At 40.3% G+C, this 16198-nt stretch overlaps 1 protein-coding gene across 6 annotated transcripts; it reads right to left on the reverse strand.

Moving 5' to 3' along the window:
• Positions 1-3743: 3743 nt before the first annotated feature.
• Positions 3744-14737, reverse strand: CUNH5orf30 (chromosome unknown C5orf30 homolog). Of its 6 annotated transcripts, none has more exons than XM_027656892.1 (2): positions 14721-14737; positions 3744-6080 (listed from the first exon to the last, which is right to left on the reverse strand). In XM_027656892.1, exon 2 carries the CDS (start codon positions 6057-6059, stop codon positions 5436-5438), a length of 624 nt encoding a protein of 207 aa, XP_027512693.1. In that variant the 5' UTR covers positions 6060-6080; positions 14721-14737; the 3' UTR covers positions 3744-5435. The 6 variants fall into 6 exon arrangements, with proteins under 6 accessions (XP_027512693.1, XP_027512695.1, XP_027512698.1 ...); XM_027656894.1 differs by lacking the exon at positions 14721-14737 and adding an exon at positions 14057-14225; XM_027656897.1 differs by lacking the exon at positions 14721-14737 and adding an exon at positions 13863-13951.
• Between the last annotated feature and the right edge of the window lie 1461 nt (positions 14738-16198).

Genomic DNA, 16198 nt, shown 5'->3' on the forward strand with positions numbered 1-16198 from the left:
TAAGACCCCCATGAAGGTCCCTTCCTCGAGGGGTTGAGTTCCCTCGAGTCAGAACATTTAAGGTAGCTTTCAGTTGAAAGTCTTTGCCCTAAGTGTTCTATCAGAGCTCCTTTGCTCTGTCTCAAAACTGCCAGTGTGGCAGCAGCGGAGGAGGGGAACAAGGCCACTTCCCCTGCATCCCGTCCGGGCGTCCCGGTCCAGCTTCCAGGACATCTCGAGCTTTTCAGCTCCTCTCTTCGGTGCTGCTGTATTCCAAGACTCCCCTCAAGTAGGAGTCCACCCCCTCCTCCTAGGAGAGGTCTCAAAGGGGTTTTGGGGGAGTTTTAATTCAGTTCTTACCCCAAAACTGTCTCTGTTGAGCTTTCTCTGCTCTGTTGCTGGCTCTCTCTCCTTGCAGGATATCTCTCTGAGTTGCTGCATGCTGTCTTTGCTGCTTGGTTTTTATCTTCTTGGCTTTCAGCCATAGCCTTCCACTCAGTGCTGCCTCTGCCGCCGCTCCTGCTGCCCACTCACAGTGGAGAAAGACTCCCCCAGCTCTTCAGTCACAGAACTCGGTCCAGTTTAACACTGTTTCCGAGTTTCTAGACCCCAGGGCCATGGCCCCCAGCGGGGCTCCTGCCCCTTCTCCCCTCGTGGCCTCAGAAGATGGCCACTTCTTCTCCAACTACATCGTCATCCTTCTTTTCCGGTCTGGTGTGATATGTTTAAATTTGTCAGGGGTCAACATCTTCTGACACCACGCCCTTAGGGGTTACCATTTTTTTAACTCCAGGGGAAAACCACTTTTTTTTCCCCACCACAGGCTGCAACATTTCTGGTCTGAAATAGATTTTGAAAGGCAACCCAGTACCTAACGCTTTTTTTGAACATTTTTTGAGTTTCTGAAAAATAGTTTAATGTAAAGCACTGCAGCAAATCATGGTTTGCTCCATTTTTTCATAGGGTTCAAGCTGTCAATACTGTTCTCAAAGTTCCTGTATATTTTAGCACTTGCATCTCCTTCACCACCACAGAAAGAACAGGTCACCAGGAGCTCCAGCAGGTGAGAGTCTCACAAAATGAAATGGAACAATAATCCTACCAGACATCATAGTTGGTATTTATACCAGAATACATAGAGAAGCTTGAAAGTTTTTCTTCTTTTTAAACTGAGATTAATAATGCAGGAACTTATCAGACAAAAGTTTTCCTCCTTTTCAGGAAGCGTTTCAGACTATGCCATTGCACCATCTACCTCTAGTCACTGCGTAGAGCTGCCCAATATCATAGAAACATCACAGGATTTGGATTTAGACCATACTCAAATGGAATAAAATTATTTTATTCCTTCAGAACTCTCACCAAAATTTCATTTAAGCTTGTTAGTATGAAAGTGTACACACACAGCCTCAAGCTCTGGCTTCCTATCTTCACTGCAGCCCAGCTGGTATCTCTGCATTTTGCTAAAACCTCCTATCACCCTACTTAATCAGGTACAAAACCAGTCAATTGCTTTCCACAGAGATCTGAGACCAGCACATTATTTTCTTCTATGTCTTTGCCTATTTTGACACTGAAGTCACACACTATTTCACTATTCCTACTCTTGCAGCACTCTCCCTCTGAGGTTTTCCATTTATTTCTCCAGACTTTCCCCTGATATTTTATGAATTCCTTCTGCCCTTCCATGCTTCACAGAAATAAAAGCACAGTGCAAAGTTCTCCTTCCTTGTCCGCTCCCTCTTCTTACTGCAGACCAATTCTTTGATAGGCAAGATCAACCATATGCAGGGTGAGAGAACTTGTCTCCTAAAAATGGATGGAATGCGGTCAGTTAATATGTTCACTTTCTCTTTTGCTTTCAGTGCAATCCAACTGATTCTGGATTTTTCCCCACAGAAAAACAAGCCTTCTTTCCTGAGCTCTTCTAATGTGGCCTAGATAGTTCCTCTGTAAGTTTGACCCAATATCATCCTCTACCAACAAACCACTAAAGCTAAGAGTTAAGTGAAGGAGGATGTAAGACGGACTGGGTATTCAAGCAGTAGGGTAATGCTCCCTCCCTCGAGCCATCCCACAGAAATGCACAGAATTAGCTTTGGCACTTACACCACAGGAGCAGCAGCACTGAATTTGAACTGCTGCCATCCAGGAGCAGCCAAATGCAGCAACCAGGAGCAGCAACACTATGAATGATTTTTGTGCTGAAATGGTTATTGGTTGATGGAATTCATCATGATGTGATACAAGGAAAAAAGGCAGAAAAACTGGTCAATAATGACTCCTGAGATGCGAGAGAGACTCTTACCTTGTTGATTTCCTTTTTTTTTAACAAGCCTGTGATGCTTTGTAGGCCAGTTACCAGCATCTTGTAACAACCTACACTCTTTCAAGTTGCACATGTGCTTAAGAGCCAGAAGAAAACACCTAAGAAGCACCTTACAGCTCATGTAAGTTCTGTGTTTAAAAATCATACATTTGACAATGATACCCAGCTTTTACAAGATCAGAAGCAAGTACTGCAGATCACTACAGATCCCCCTTGTTCGTTCCAAGAAGGGAAGTTTTCCATATTCTGTAGACCTGAAGATAGTTTGACCTTCCCTGAGTGCCTTGGTGATGTAATAAAGAACTTCATTAGCAAAATATCTAGGGAAGTTCCCCTCCATGTAATCTGTCTTAAGGTTTTCAAGGACTTGGAAAGTTCACATTAACCTCCGGCTAAAAAAAATGTACTATGACATGGGGGGGGGGGGGGGGGGAGAAAAAAATCAATAATCCAAAAATTATTGTGTTCTTCTGAGGGTCTGTCTAACAGACACTTTTGTGCCACTCTTACAGTGTTCAGTGTAATCACACATCATGGAAACTAACAGATTAGTTAACAGATCAAATCACAGAAAACTATCATGCAAAAAGTCAGTCCCCGGAAAGAAACATCAATAAAACTGTACTTGCCAAATGCTCAGACAAGCAAAGAAATGTGCTCTTTTACTGCTGGTTGCCAAGCTTGACATCGTCTTTAAAGTTATTAGCATTGTAATAAATCTACATTTTTCAGTTCTGGATCTCCATTTTTCTTACAGCAGTTTATAACTTGTATTTCCAAGCTGTTATGTAGCTGTTATGTAGCTCCACTATACATCTTCAAAGCATTTTTTCTAGTTTTTACTGCCTATATTCTCACTGAAGATTATTTTCTTCTAGTTTCTCTTTAGCACGTCTTAAGGAGAAGTTAACAACTGACTTCAGCCAGACCATGCTATAAAACATTTAAAAATTGATTATGTTGGATAATTGCTTCTGATTCTTTGGTACCACTGAACGTTAGAAAAAACAATTAAGTTATCCACTAACAATTCTCTACTTAGTCTCTATTATAGGTCGTATCAGTAGTATTTCCCACATTATGAGAGCTGCAAGTGCGTATGAGTTAAGCAAACATAACCACGTCTGAGCACATTCATTAGTATATCACCAAAACAGATAAAATACTAACACATTTTTTACGTTTGAACTCACCTAGAAAGCCATCAACCTCTCCCTCAGTGTAGCCATACAACTACAGCACTGGACATCAGAAACAAGCACAAAACAGTAGTAAATGGGTGGCACATTTCCTGAAACAAAGTAATAAACCTAAGCATCTATTTCACAGAAGTTCAGGATCCTTCCTTTCAGGTTGTTTTTAAATATTCCTTGGTCTGAAGTTGTATTTTTTTAAACGTCCACTTTCTCCTGCACAGCAAAAGACTCCACAACAATAGCTGTTTATACCACCTTTTTTATTTTTCAGCCAGAAATACATTTTCCTTGGGTATTTCAATAAACAATGGTGTTTATTCCTTAAACAAAACCCTCATCTCTTTGGCATCTGACCATACTCTGTTTTTCAAACTAAAGACTATATAGGAAGACTTTACTTTCAAGGTCATTGTTTGATACATTAAATTTACACAAGTGTAGTTAACTTTCAAAAATACACTTTTTTTGTAATGTTTCTAACAAACCTAAACAAAAGATAACCCAACCACAAAATGCTCACTACTGGGCTGCCTTCATTTAAAACTGTGGAGTAAGTGACAGAATTAGAACTTTTCATTTTCCATAGCACATGCACTAACTAGTGCTTTCTATTCATTCTGAGTGATAAGTAAACAAACAAAACAAATCTTAATTCTATCAGAAATAACTGATCAAATCATTTACATTTAAAACCAGTATGACATTACTTTTAACTTCTGCAGAGGTCATTAGCCAAAATCAAGTTGCACACTCCTTCAGTAACAGACTGCATATAAAAAAAAAGTATGAAAACTAGTTTTCGTTTTTAAACATAAGTTATTAAAATGTTTCAAATACATCTAGGAATACAGCTGTCAAAACCTGTGTTTGATGTCATGTTTGGATAAAAATTCATTAAGTAACAAAAGTAAGCTGGTGTATTCAATCTACTCTGTTGAATAATCCAGGATTATCTCTTCAATGTTGATACAGAAATACTTCACTTGCACCCTGTCAAATAAAATCAGCCCTCCAGATCTCAAGTGTTCAGTGCTTCAAGTCAACAGAATTTCCAAATCTATGCTGAAGTTATTTGACACCTTCTGCTACTATACATGGTAGAGAAATCATAAATTAAAACCAAAAACATTACTGACATACCAGTGCAGACATTCCAGTTTGTCTCTCAAGACAGTGTAAAAAATAAAATCAACAATAACAAAAAAATCTTCACTCCTCAAAAGATTTGCTTTAAAGAACCCAAATATTCATTCTGAACATGTTTTATAGGAAAGGCAAAGCAATTGCTTCCATGCAGAGATTAAAAAAAAAAATAACTGAAGAGGATTCAAGTAGCAAAGGTTTGCTTTATGAGCAAATCTCACTCTTATCACAAGCACAAGCACAGTCTAAAAATGTTTGAACTAGATTGTTTAAATAGAAAGTGATTTATTCGGTCACTTTCCATGCTGTCAAAACCCATTCATTTTCCTATAGAATACAGAAACAAAAAGTAAAACCAAAGAACCTCCTAAACTTGAGTACTTATCCAAGAGCAGTTTCTAAGGTCAAGCCAAAATTAGCAACAACCAAGCAGACATCACCAATTTTTCAGTGTTAAATTACTGTAAATAGTAGATCTAGCTGTACAAAAAAAAAAAAACAAAACCAAAAATCAAAAGCTTTTTTTTTTTTTTTTAAACATGTCCAAAGAAATATCCACTGATTGCAGTCAAATTTGCGTCAGAAGCTTCTTGCTCAGGAAAGATTTCTCCCTTCAAGTATTTGTAACACACTGCATTGCCAAGACTCTATTCAAATAAATTACTTTCTGGTAATATTTAGCTGATACAACCACCTACAATGTGGACAGTCATGTACACAGTACAACAGTGGATTTTTGCAGCAAAAGAGAAAGGACGAGAAATCATTTCTAAGTTCAAGATGACAGCTCATGTGCTATTCCTTGCAAACATACGGTCCCCTCTAAGGGTGAGGTGCTGGAGCTGGTATTGTAGCACTTCTGTGTCAGCAGGTTCCTTAGTGCTCATTTTGTCTAAATTGAGGTAGTCCAGGGATTTTGAATGAGCCCTTTTACCTTTCAAAAGGCAGAGAGGCAGGGGACCATGAAGTGCCTTGTAAGGTTCATACGGTAAAGCTTTATTGCATTTATCCCCTGAGCTGGGCATCCGCCTCCTCCTCCTCCCATTTACTGCTGGGATTTCATATGGCTGGTAGTACCTACTTCTCGTTTTGTACAAACGGGAAGAGCGTGTAAGTCCTGGATCCAGCTGCTTGGAGCGCAAGTTTGGCCCAGATTCTCCTTTGTTCTCTTCAGCTCCTGTACATTTCTGGGCTAATTTCAGCAGCTCCTCTCCAGTTGTGAAGCCCACCAGGTAGTTAGAATTCATGTGGAGAATCTGGTATCCTGCAACTGTCCGCCGCATGGGTGAGCAGGGGGTACTGGAACAGCGGGGCTTTTCAGCTTCTGTCCTGCCTGCAGAGCCCACCTCTGCAAGAGGCACAGGGAGAGTGGACAGGGCAGTTCTGGACTCTCCATTTATGTCGATTTCCATTTTAAACACAAGGCTATCCTCCTAAAAATAAAAAGAGCTTGGTCAGAAAATAGAGCCTTTATGCAACACAGGGAGCTGAGAGAGGATCGCAAAAATGGGATTTTGTATCACCCAGACCAGTACTTCTCTATTCAGCCTTGACTTAGGCTCAGCAGGATGTCACACAAGCCACTCCTACCTCTAACATGGAAAGATGTGGTCACTATCACAGCAAATATACACCAGTATACTCCAGAAAACAGGAAAGCCTTCTTTTCATTTCTTTGTTTTCAGTATCATCTAAACCATCTCAGTGACACAGCTACTTCACAAAACAGAAAGGTCACATTTTTTTCCAAATCCATGCTTTCTTCATTGTCAACCTCACCTTTGCTCTAAACAGAATCTAGTAGCTCTCTAGTCAGTACAGTTCACAAAAAAATTCAGCATAGCTATGTCATGTTCAAAGGCAATGAAACTCAAAGAAGAAAGCAAATTTACTATCCAAGTGTCAAGCGGAAATAATTCTGAAATTCTTTTCACATGACCATAAACCACATTCAAAAGTTCAGTAATGCTTCACAAATGAAACTGACTTAAAACTTGCTATTAACAATTTTTAAACTGCTACTTGCTGCCATTCTGAGGCTTAGGAGGTCACAGGCCAAGTAGCAAAGCATCAACAAACAAGAAAACACTTTATTCAATCTTCTGCAATTAGATGCAAATATCACTTGGCAAAAAAAAAAAATATTCTACCTTTATGAAAAATTTGTTTCTGTTCAGGGACTGGGAAGGAGCAGTTCAAGTAATGTTCCCAACTCTGCTTCCCTGCTTAGTCTCAAACCAAGGTGCTGCCTCCTATGCTAATAAACTAGGAGCAAACAAAATCTCCATAGTTCTGCTGAAGAGGATTTTATTTGCTATTAACAAACTTCTATATGGAGAGACTATTAGTAATATTCCTTCAGTCTTAAGTGTTCTTTTAATTCTCACAATCATGGTCTGCTTAATATTCTTCATTACCAATTTTTGCATAGCATAACTTCTACAGATACACTTCATCAGTGAGCTTTTAAGCACTTTTGGGTTGGACTGGATGATCTCCAAAGGTCCCTTCCAACTGTAACAACTCTGTAATTCTGTGAATCAAGCAATACAGCTAATACAGCAAAAGCTAAATAAAAAATTAAAACACTAAACACTGAAATTTCTCACTGAAAGAAGTCCACATAAAACTCAATAATGTTGCCAATTATACTTATCTGAATTCAATGTATATTTATGGAGTCAATTAACACTTTCAGAATAGCGGAAGCAGTTGTTGTTTCCTACTGTAGCACCATACCAAGCAATGAGACAACAGATTTGATGAGGTTTCAGCCACTTAGTCAAAGACACTAATGGCAATTTCTTAAGTAGAAATTTTGCACCATCAGCAATCATGATTACTGGAGGCATAGCACAAAAATTTCTCATTAAAACTTTCAGTTATCCTATGGATTTAGCCAAGAAATCCTCAGTATCTGTTCTTGCTTGTTTTTACCCTGCAGTTTAGAAATCTTTCCAGGAACCTTCCACAAAGACTCAACTTGTTCTGTTAAAAGAAATGGAAATTATGCTACAAAAAAGTATAAATAATATAGTCATACAGCAAGGTTGGAAATTAATCATATTATCTAGTCACACATAAACAGGAAAACCAACAAAAACCCCCCCAAAATTAACAATCACCTGCAACAGCAATACGTGCCCTAAAGAAAGGGAAGGAGGAAGAAATGTCTTCATGGACTTTTCGAGTTAAAGCCTTGGGAACTTGAAAGCAACACAAAGGCCCTTCTCAGAACACACCTTTCAAAATGCACCTTTAGAACTTCTGTTCGAAACATGGGGGTGTGTGTGCTGATAACAGAAAAGAACTTCAAAAAATAAGCAAGCAGGAGGGAAGGAGTCAGCAGCTCACTGCCCAGCAATTACCCCTCACTGGCCAAACCCACTACAAACCAAACTCAGAGCAGAGAAGCCTTCAAGAGAGAAAGCTCCAGACTGTTCTTCAGCCTGGAACTGCAGAACTCCCGTTTCTGTGCTCCAGTCTGAAGAACAGCCCTAAAACCAAGAAATCTGTCAAACACTCAAAAGCATCAGTAGCACCAGAAGCTGGAGCCATCGACATGAAAAGCTCAAGGGTGGTGACCAGCACTACTGGCTGGTGACAGGAATGACTGTCCAGTCCCACAGGCAGAGGTCCAAAACTCAGTATGTACGTGCTCAGCTGTTCTTTCCCAAGACTTTTAAATGCAAGTTAACTCAAGCTGTCATATGGCTTCAACATGTTTATCAGGCAAAAAAACCATTTCTACAGTTATAAAGCACTTGATGACTTCTGTTATGTTCACTGGTGTATAGTAGTGTAAGCTCATCAGTAATTCTCAGCAGTAACTACAATACTGGAAAAAACAGTACTTCAGTTTAAAAAGATTATTTCTTCAGATCGCAGCTGATTTGTCTTCTTGTTTGTCAAAGAGAATAACAGAGTGATGCCAATTCAAGGTAATTCATAATTAAAGATTTATTACTGAATCAAAGCAAAGAGAAGAGGAACAAGATGGCATATCCTCTGCTTTGCTGCTCCTCCACATACTTAAAAAATACAGAAAATAACTAAAAGTAACAGTCACCAAGAGGATTCACTTGACCAATACACACCAGAAGTGCTTCCACTATACAATTCACTCCAGTAACATTTTACAAGATCTTATCAATTCTCTTTGTAATATAAAGCAAGCTCTGCATAAAAATTAATCTGGCCCAATCCAGCTAAGTAAGGATAATGTTGTCTAAAACACAGAGCCAAGAAACAGTGAAGGGAAATCCTAGATCAAATACTATAAATCATTGTATGACCTCAAAGAATACATTAATATGCTTGGGATAGTTCTTTGAGGTTAAAACCCTCAAAATTGCCACATTTTGCAAATACAAAGGCTTTCTGATTATTGAATTATTGACACAAAGGTGTCAGATACCACTTAATGCCATTCCCACAGCAAGGGACAAACGAAAACCAGGCATGTATGACACATTAATGCCTGACATCACATCATGCTATAATATATGCATTGTAAATCATTTGTTGTTGAAATGCATTCTCACCACGTGCCTCACTGCACTCAATAACATTTTCTGTTTGGATTATTTTTTATGTTACATTTATTACCCACTGTCCTTCTGAGGAGAGAAATGTGACTTAAAAATATAAACTTTTTACTCAGAATTTAAAGACAAACAAAGAAAGATGAAGAGGTGTCTCCCTTGACACTCCCATGCTCTGTAAAAATTTTGCATTATTTTGAAACTACCATCATCAACTGCTCTCAACAAAATAACTGCTTCCTTGTAAGTTGGCATTTCTTGTTACTTATCTTCTCACCTGGACTCTGAACTGATTTGAGAAGATGCCCTTTTTTGTTTTAGATAAGCACTGAATTTCTGTCCATCCAGCAAGCAGATTTTACTTTTTCTTAAGAATCAATCTTTTATTTCCCCCTATTGTTGCCTGTAGGCAACAATATTCGTTAAGAACCACTGAGATCTATCTAATTGATAAAAGGGCTGTAATTGCAACAAGCAAACGGCAGAATGGAGATGGCAACAGATTCAGTTACACCAACTCTGTACAAGAGTCAAATGTACTGAATAGGAGATATAAGGCCAGTTTTGACTTTCCCTTCTCTATGCTGCTATTACTCAATATATACATTGCACTTAAAAGATATAATGTTTGTCTATCAAGCATCAGCAGTAAGTGAAGTCACCCAGCATGTGTGAAGAACATGTGAACTCAGTCACACACTTTTAATCATTTCAATTGTCTCTGTTTGTGAAGGGCAAAAACCAAGGCCTACATCTTTCCCCCGGCAGTCTGAAAAAAAATCACCGACATATAGTATGTGCTCTTGGAAATCCCTTATTGTTTCTCTGTCACTGAAATGTGCTGATGGAATTACATATTTGTACAGCAAAATTTTCTGAAAATAAGTATTTCCAACCTGCAACTAAATGAACTGAACTATATGGGTGAAATGAAAAAAAAAAAAAAAATCAAGCTAAAACCCAGCTACGTAAGAGCATCCACAAAAGGGCCACATTTATTTTTCTAAAGCTGGGGCAGCAAGGCCATGGACCTTGAGATGTGTCAGCTCCCAGGCTCTTCCTGGGCAAGTTAGTGATATTGTTGCCCACTCTTCCAGAGAAGGATACTTGTTTTTAGTCATCCTCTTTACCTTTGCTGAAGGGACTTATAGACTACTATGTTGCTTCACAGTGCTTTGTTTTACAGACTGATACCATGTTTGTAGAGACATGAGTTAAAAAAAAAAATAAATCTCAGAGAACAACCATGAAAGGGATGAATAAAATACACACATTCTTCAACAGCTCTTTCTCTTAGAAGAAATTCCAAAGTACTCTAAGCTAAAGAGAACCGAGGTAACATTAAATTGTTGCACTGCATAAGACAACATTCAAATGGCGTAAGAACTAAGTTTAGGACAGATTTCCTTCCTCAAAATCACATGCAAGAAAATGAAATCATGCATAAGGCATATGTTATAATCCTACAGGCCTTAAGAAAACAGACGAATGGATATTACTGAATTAATAAAGCCAGTGCAATAACTGCAGAATGTGATGTAAAACAAAAGCCCACAAAACAACCAGTAAAATGGGGTAGGGTGATAGGGGAGTTTTGGAGGGGGGTGATCTTGTCAACAGGTAAAGTGTTAAGCCGCTCAGCTCTCCAGTATACTAGACAATAAATACCACATGGCTGACATAGAGCTAGGAATAATAACATATTTTCAAAAAGAAGATTACATGAATTTCTAACAATTTGTTCCTACTCTGAGTACCAAGAACTATTTAACCAGTTTGTTAATTCTTGTTATTAATGTAGCTTTAAACAGAAAACAATTATGACCCAGGAAACTACCTTTTAAAATTAAGGAGGATCTTAAGTGCACTACTGAGGAACTACAATTAGCAACTCCAGTGACTAGCTCAGACCAGACCAGCATGGCAGAGCATACAATTTACACAAAAGAGAGACAGATGGAATGTCAAGAGTCTGACTGGCCTAATGAATTTTGTATGAGCAGACTTAGGAAGCAGGAAAAGTAAAAGCAAAGGGTGGGAAAGAAGGCCACTTTAACATCCCTTTGCCAAGTAATACTAGATGGAAGTGTTTAACAGAGGATAACTTCTCTCAAATATTTAGTCTTTCATAGGAACAATGGGACTTTCTTGCTGGATGGAATCACAGATGAACACTCACTCTGTCAGCAAAATGATGCTCCTGGTCAGCATAAAGGTGGTTGTTTACCATTTTTACTCATCAAAAGATGAAACAGTGAGATACATGTAAAGAACCTGATGCATATTGTAAAACACGGTTTTTATTCTTTAGCTAGCTAGTAAGTAAGAGACAGTTCTCCTTGTAATTGCATTTCTATTTCTCTGTATTTCCTGTGTTCATTTTTTCATCAATCGATATCTAAGTTTCATTTTGAGAGTTCTCTCTAGTTTCAGGTTAGCCCACTTAGAAAAAAAAAAACTAACAACCTGACTCGTCAATAAAAAACTAAACTGCCTTTCAGAAATAATAGATAGGAAACAAAACAGAACAAAAAAGCAGAGTATTTAAAGTATTACAGATTTCACTGCATTATTTTTGTCTTTAAAAACCAAAATGCTAATGGGACTAGAGATCTGCATTGGTTTTATGTAAGATAAGAAATTCATGTTGGGGGGTATTCTCTATTGCCAAATCTCAAAATACAGCTCTGTGACATTTTTTTGAAACTATCAACCTCAACAACCACACTAAGCCCTTTGAGACTCAGAACAGCTAATCAAATAAATACACTTTAAAAAATAAGACCTACTCAAAGATATCAAGAAAAACATGTTTAATCTATGCAAGAGTTTTATTTTTTAACAGAAGCACTTCAAACTGCTAGTTCTTTGTCTTAACTTGATACAACCTGCAGCAGATATCTAGATATTTGTTGGGAGGGTGTATAATTCGTTTATACAATCACACCACTAAAGGTCACTTCCTCCAGTTCAAGAGAGTTACATATACAAAGGCTTTAAAGTTGTCTGCTTACTTCTCAAATGCTCCTTCCCTATCGAAATGCTACCTAAGAGCAAGTATTTAAGTAATGCAAGTATGGAATAATAATTATTGAAAGTCCAACAGCACATGAAGGCACAGTAAATTTCTATTAAACTTACAACTAGTGCAAACAGAAATCTTTGTCCCAGAACACTGAGTTCATCTGACTTTGCCATAACACACTGCATTTGCATGTGATAACGCATGCCTGGTGGCCAGACCAGCAGCATAAGGCTAGTCAAAGAAGAGATTATAGAGAAAGCCACGCTATAATGTCAGTGCTGTTATGCAAGAACTTAATTTCAGTGATTGCACTGCCACTGCCTCATTTCTCTCCGCTTCACAGCCACTACAAGAACTGCCCTCCTTCATCTTCATTATTCTAAAAAAGGCTCTCCCTCAAGGGGGAAAAAAAATAAAATTAAGCAAGCACACCACGTCACACAGAATATGGTTCAAAATACACCAACAGCAGGAGGGTTGGTGGTGGGAGGAGCAGCTTTCTGCCATCAATTTATTTCTGCAGGCAGCTATGCCAGCACATATGCATGGGTGTGCATGACACACTGGCCCACTCTGGAGAACACCCTGACAAAGACATGTTCATGGGAAACATCTGCTAATGTACATAATTTCCTATTTTCCTTATAATAGCTACATACACACACTGGTGCCCCTATGTAAAATAGCATATAAATAACATATATAAACAATTAAGACCTGCTGTAGACCATTCAAAACAGCACCTCAACTGTACAGAGACACTCCCCCAAAATCTTAATATGCAGAGACAGCATTGGCAAAACATACCTACAACGAACCAAAGCAGCTGAGCAAGTTCCATACTCTGTAAAGCAACTCTTCAATGCACCTGAGAGCGCACAAGGGCAGTCAGCGAGCATCACAGGCAGAACGGTGAACATTTAAACACAACTCCCAGCCTCTCTTTACTCTTCACTAAGCAAGACTTATTACAGAGAAACACAGTTACGCACAGAAAGCTGGGCACTAGTGCATTTTGTTACTAGTGAGGTCATATTCAAGTTTATCACTTGTCTGAGCATGGGGAATGCCCGTGGCGATAAGTTGCAACTGAAGAGATGTATAAATGGTTATGTATACTAAAAACATACATATAAATACATATATATACTAACACTAGATACAGGTGCTAACAGGTGAACTCTGTGGCTTTTCCACCGCTTACACCGCTACTCCTGGCTGGCAGAGAAAGCGCCCTGGAAAGGCCTCTCGCAGGCTCCAGGCCCTGCACACACGGCACTCCTCGCACACACAGGGCGGCCGGGACCAGCGCCCCGTGTCCTCCCAGACCTGCCCTGCTCCTCCTGCCGGCCCAACCCCGCCGCGCCCGGGGCCGCGATCCCCGGCTCTGCCCCGGCCCCGCCGCCCGGGGCGGCCCCGCCGCGGCTCTGAGGGCACATAGGGGCAAGGGCCGCCGCCCGCGGGAGGCCCAGGCCGCGCCGAGCGGCTCCCCCAGACCGGGGACGGCATCCCCGCGGCTCCCCGGCGGGCCCACCCCGCACCGCGCCCGCCCTGCGGCACCTCCCTGGGCCCGGGCCCAGTCGCCGACCCCGCTCCAGAAGCCGCGGGCAGGGCCCGGGGCTCCATCCCCTCCCGCCCGGTCCTACCTGCGGCCGGCGCGCGGGGCGCGGGGCCCGGGCGGAGGAGTGGCCGGGGCGGTGAGCAGGGACCCCACTTCCCCCGGGCCCGCCCGGCGCGGGCTGAGGGCGGAGCGGCCGGGACACGCCGCGGAGCCGCCGCCGCGCACCGCCCGCCCTTCCCCGCCCTCCCCGGCCGCAGCCGGCTCCTGCTCTTATCCCACCTGTGCTGATACTCCTTAGCAAGCTTTAGCGTCGCATGCCATTTCTCTTCGTACACGACTGTGAGGATGGATTGAGTAACCATTTCTCGAGTAGCAATCTCTTCCTGACTCGCCCTTCCCTGAAATACCGCTCGTCTCCACCCATAACCCCTGTGGTATCTCATGCACACAAAGTTTGGCCATGGTTTATGTGTGACTAGGTAATATGAGTAATTGGATGTTGCCCATGCAAAGGCCATGCTCTGTCCTCCCTCTCATCCCAGTGGTCCTGCCAAGAGGGTTGCAGGTCATTTGGTCTTCAATTGCAGAGAAGGGTGTTGGCATTCCCTATGCACCCAGACTAGCCAACCATTGTGCACCCAAATGCTCCTGGAATTTGCGTTGCTGGAAATTCTCACCTAGGACAAACAATGGAGACGTAAAGAACAAGGTCTTTGTACAGAATTTTAATTAAAGGCTCTGCAAGCCCTTAAGAGTCACTGAGTTTGTGAGTTCACAAAAGTGTTCTAAGAACTAAATTAGTAAATTCAGTACAGAATATGGAGAATATATCTGGTCAAGCAGCAGTGTAAGAACCCACACAGAGATTAGCTCAGTTGGTTGGAGCATGGTGCTAATAATGCCAAAGTTATGGGTTTGATCCATGTACAGGCCATTCACTTACGAGTTGCACTTGATCCTTGTAGATCCTTTCCAACTCAGAATATTCTCTGAAAATGAAGCTGGAGTGTAATTCAGAGGCATTATGATGCTCTGTGTTGCTTACAGTACATAAACTCCTTTGGTTCATGTTGACATCTGCACTATCAGACTGAGCCAGATATCCCACCTGTGTTGTTCTGTGGTATAAACGAGGCTATAAACTCTTAAGAATCAGTATATCCCAACTTTCCCCCCAAAGAACTTCCTCCCAACAACTTCCCTCTCTTGCTGTCCATGTGTTGTCAGGTTCAGAGATGAAGTTCCAAGGAGAGGGCAGGCAGTAGTGGTCATTGACTTCAGGAGGCAACAAATGCTTGGGGGTGGTCATAATATGTTCTGGCTGCATTTAAAAGAAAGAATGCTTTACAGACTAGCAGTTCTGTGCATCCTCCCCCTGCCCCAATCAGATATATTATTATTTAATTAGCTGTAATATTTAATAACATTCATCACACTGACAGAATTAACCTGATGTAAAATTCTTAAATTTCTACATGTTGAAAGAAAAGCAGATCCTGACAACTTCTCCTAAGGACAGTTTTCACATTCCACACGAAATATTTGAAAATAAAACCTACAGCTTCCTAAATCCCTAAATTCCTAAATAATTTTCAAATTTCTGCATTTTCCATGCAACCAGGATTTTCCCCAGACTGACTACTGTATTTCAATGCTTTTTTTGCAATGTTTTTTCAAATCATTCAAGATTTTTTATGAAGAACAGAGAGATTTTGAGGAGCTTGGGCTTTGTTTTCCCACCTAAGATCTTAACACTTTTTAGTGCCACAACAACCGTGGCACAACAAAACAGACCATTACAGACCATTTTCTCTGCATGGTCGCCCTGGCCAGAACACGAAGTAACCTACATCTCACAGTGGCTGTGCTCATCAGTAGCTTCTCAGATCAATGAGTCAATTGGAATAACATTACAACACCATATGGAAAAGAAAACATAATATTAAAGGTAAAACACATAGAAAAAGGGTTCAATTTCTATTATTCTCTGCAGGTTCTTCCTTATTTATTACCCTAAGAGAGCTTTTATCAGAAGGCTTTTTTCCCTTGCTATTCCTGTATTTCAGGTTTGTACGCTGGAAACTGCTATGGTATTTTGAGCATTAGTGAAGTTATTAATCATAAGGGCTGAAAGCTGAGCAATTTAGAGAACGCTTACTCAGTGTGTTTCTTTGGTTCTTTGCACATGGATTTTATTCCAAAGACTAATGAGACAAACATTTTTTATTAAATATTCACTTACCCTTATGAAGAATTGTAGCCATTATTTTGAAAATCTGAATTTTGCTGGAAATCCATAACCATGCGTGGCATAGTGACAAACAACTTTTTAATTCAGCCTATTTTTATTTTTTCTAAGTAAGTACACTTTAGAACTGGTTTTGTATTAAAACAGAATTTAAGTTTCTTGAAAGGTCTTCT

The sequence above is a fragment of the Corapipo altera genome, unplaced genomic scaffold (genome assembly GCF_003945725.1).
Source record: "Corapipo altera isolate COAL_440 unplaced genomic scaffold, ASM394572v1 61281, whole genome shotgun sequence".
Classification (NCBI taxonomy): Eukaryota; Metazoa; Chordata; class Aves; order Passeriformes; family Pipridae; genus Corapipo; species Corapipo altera.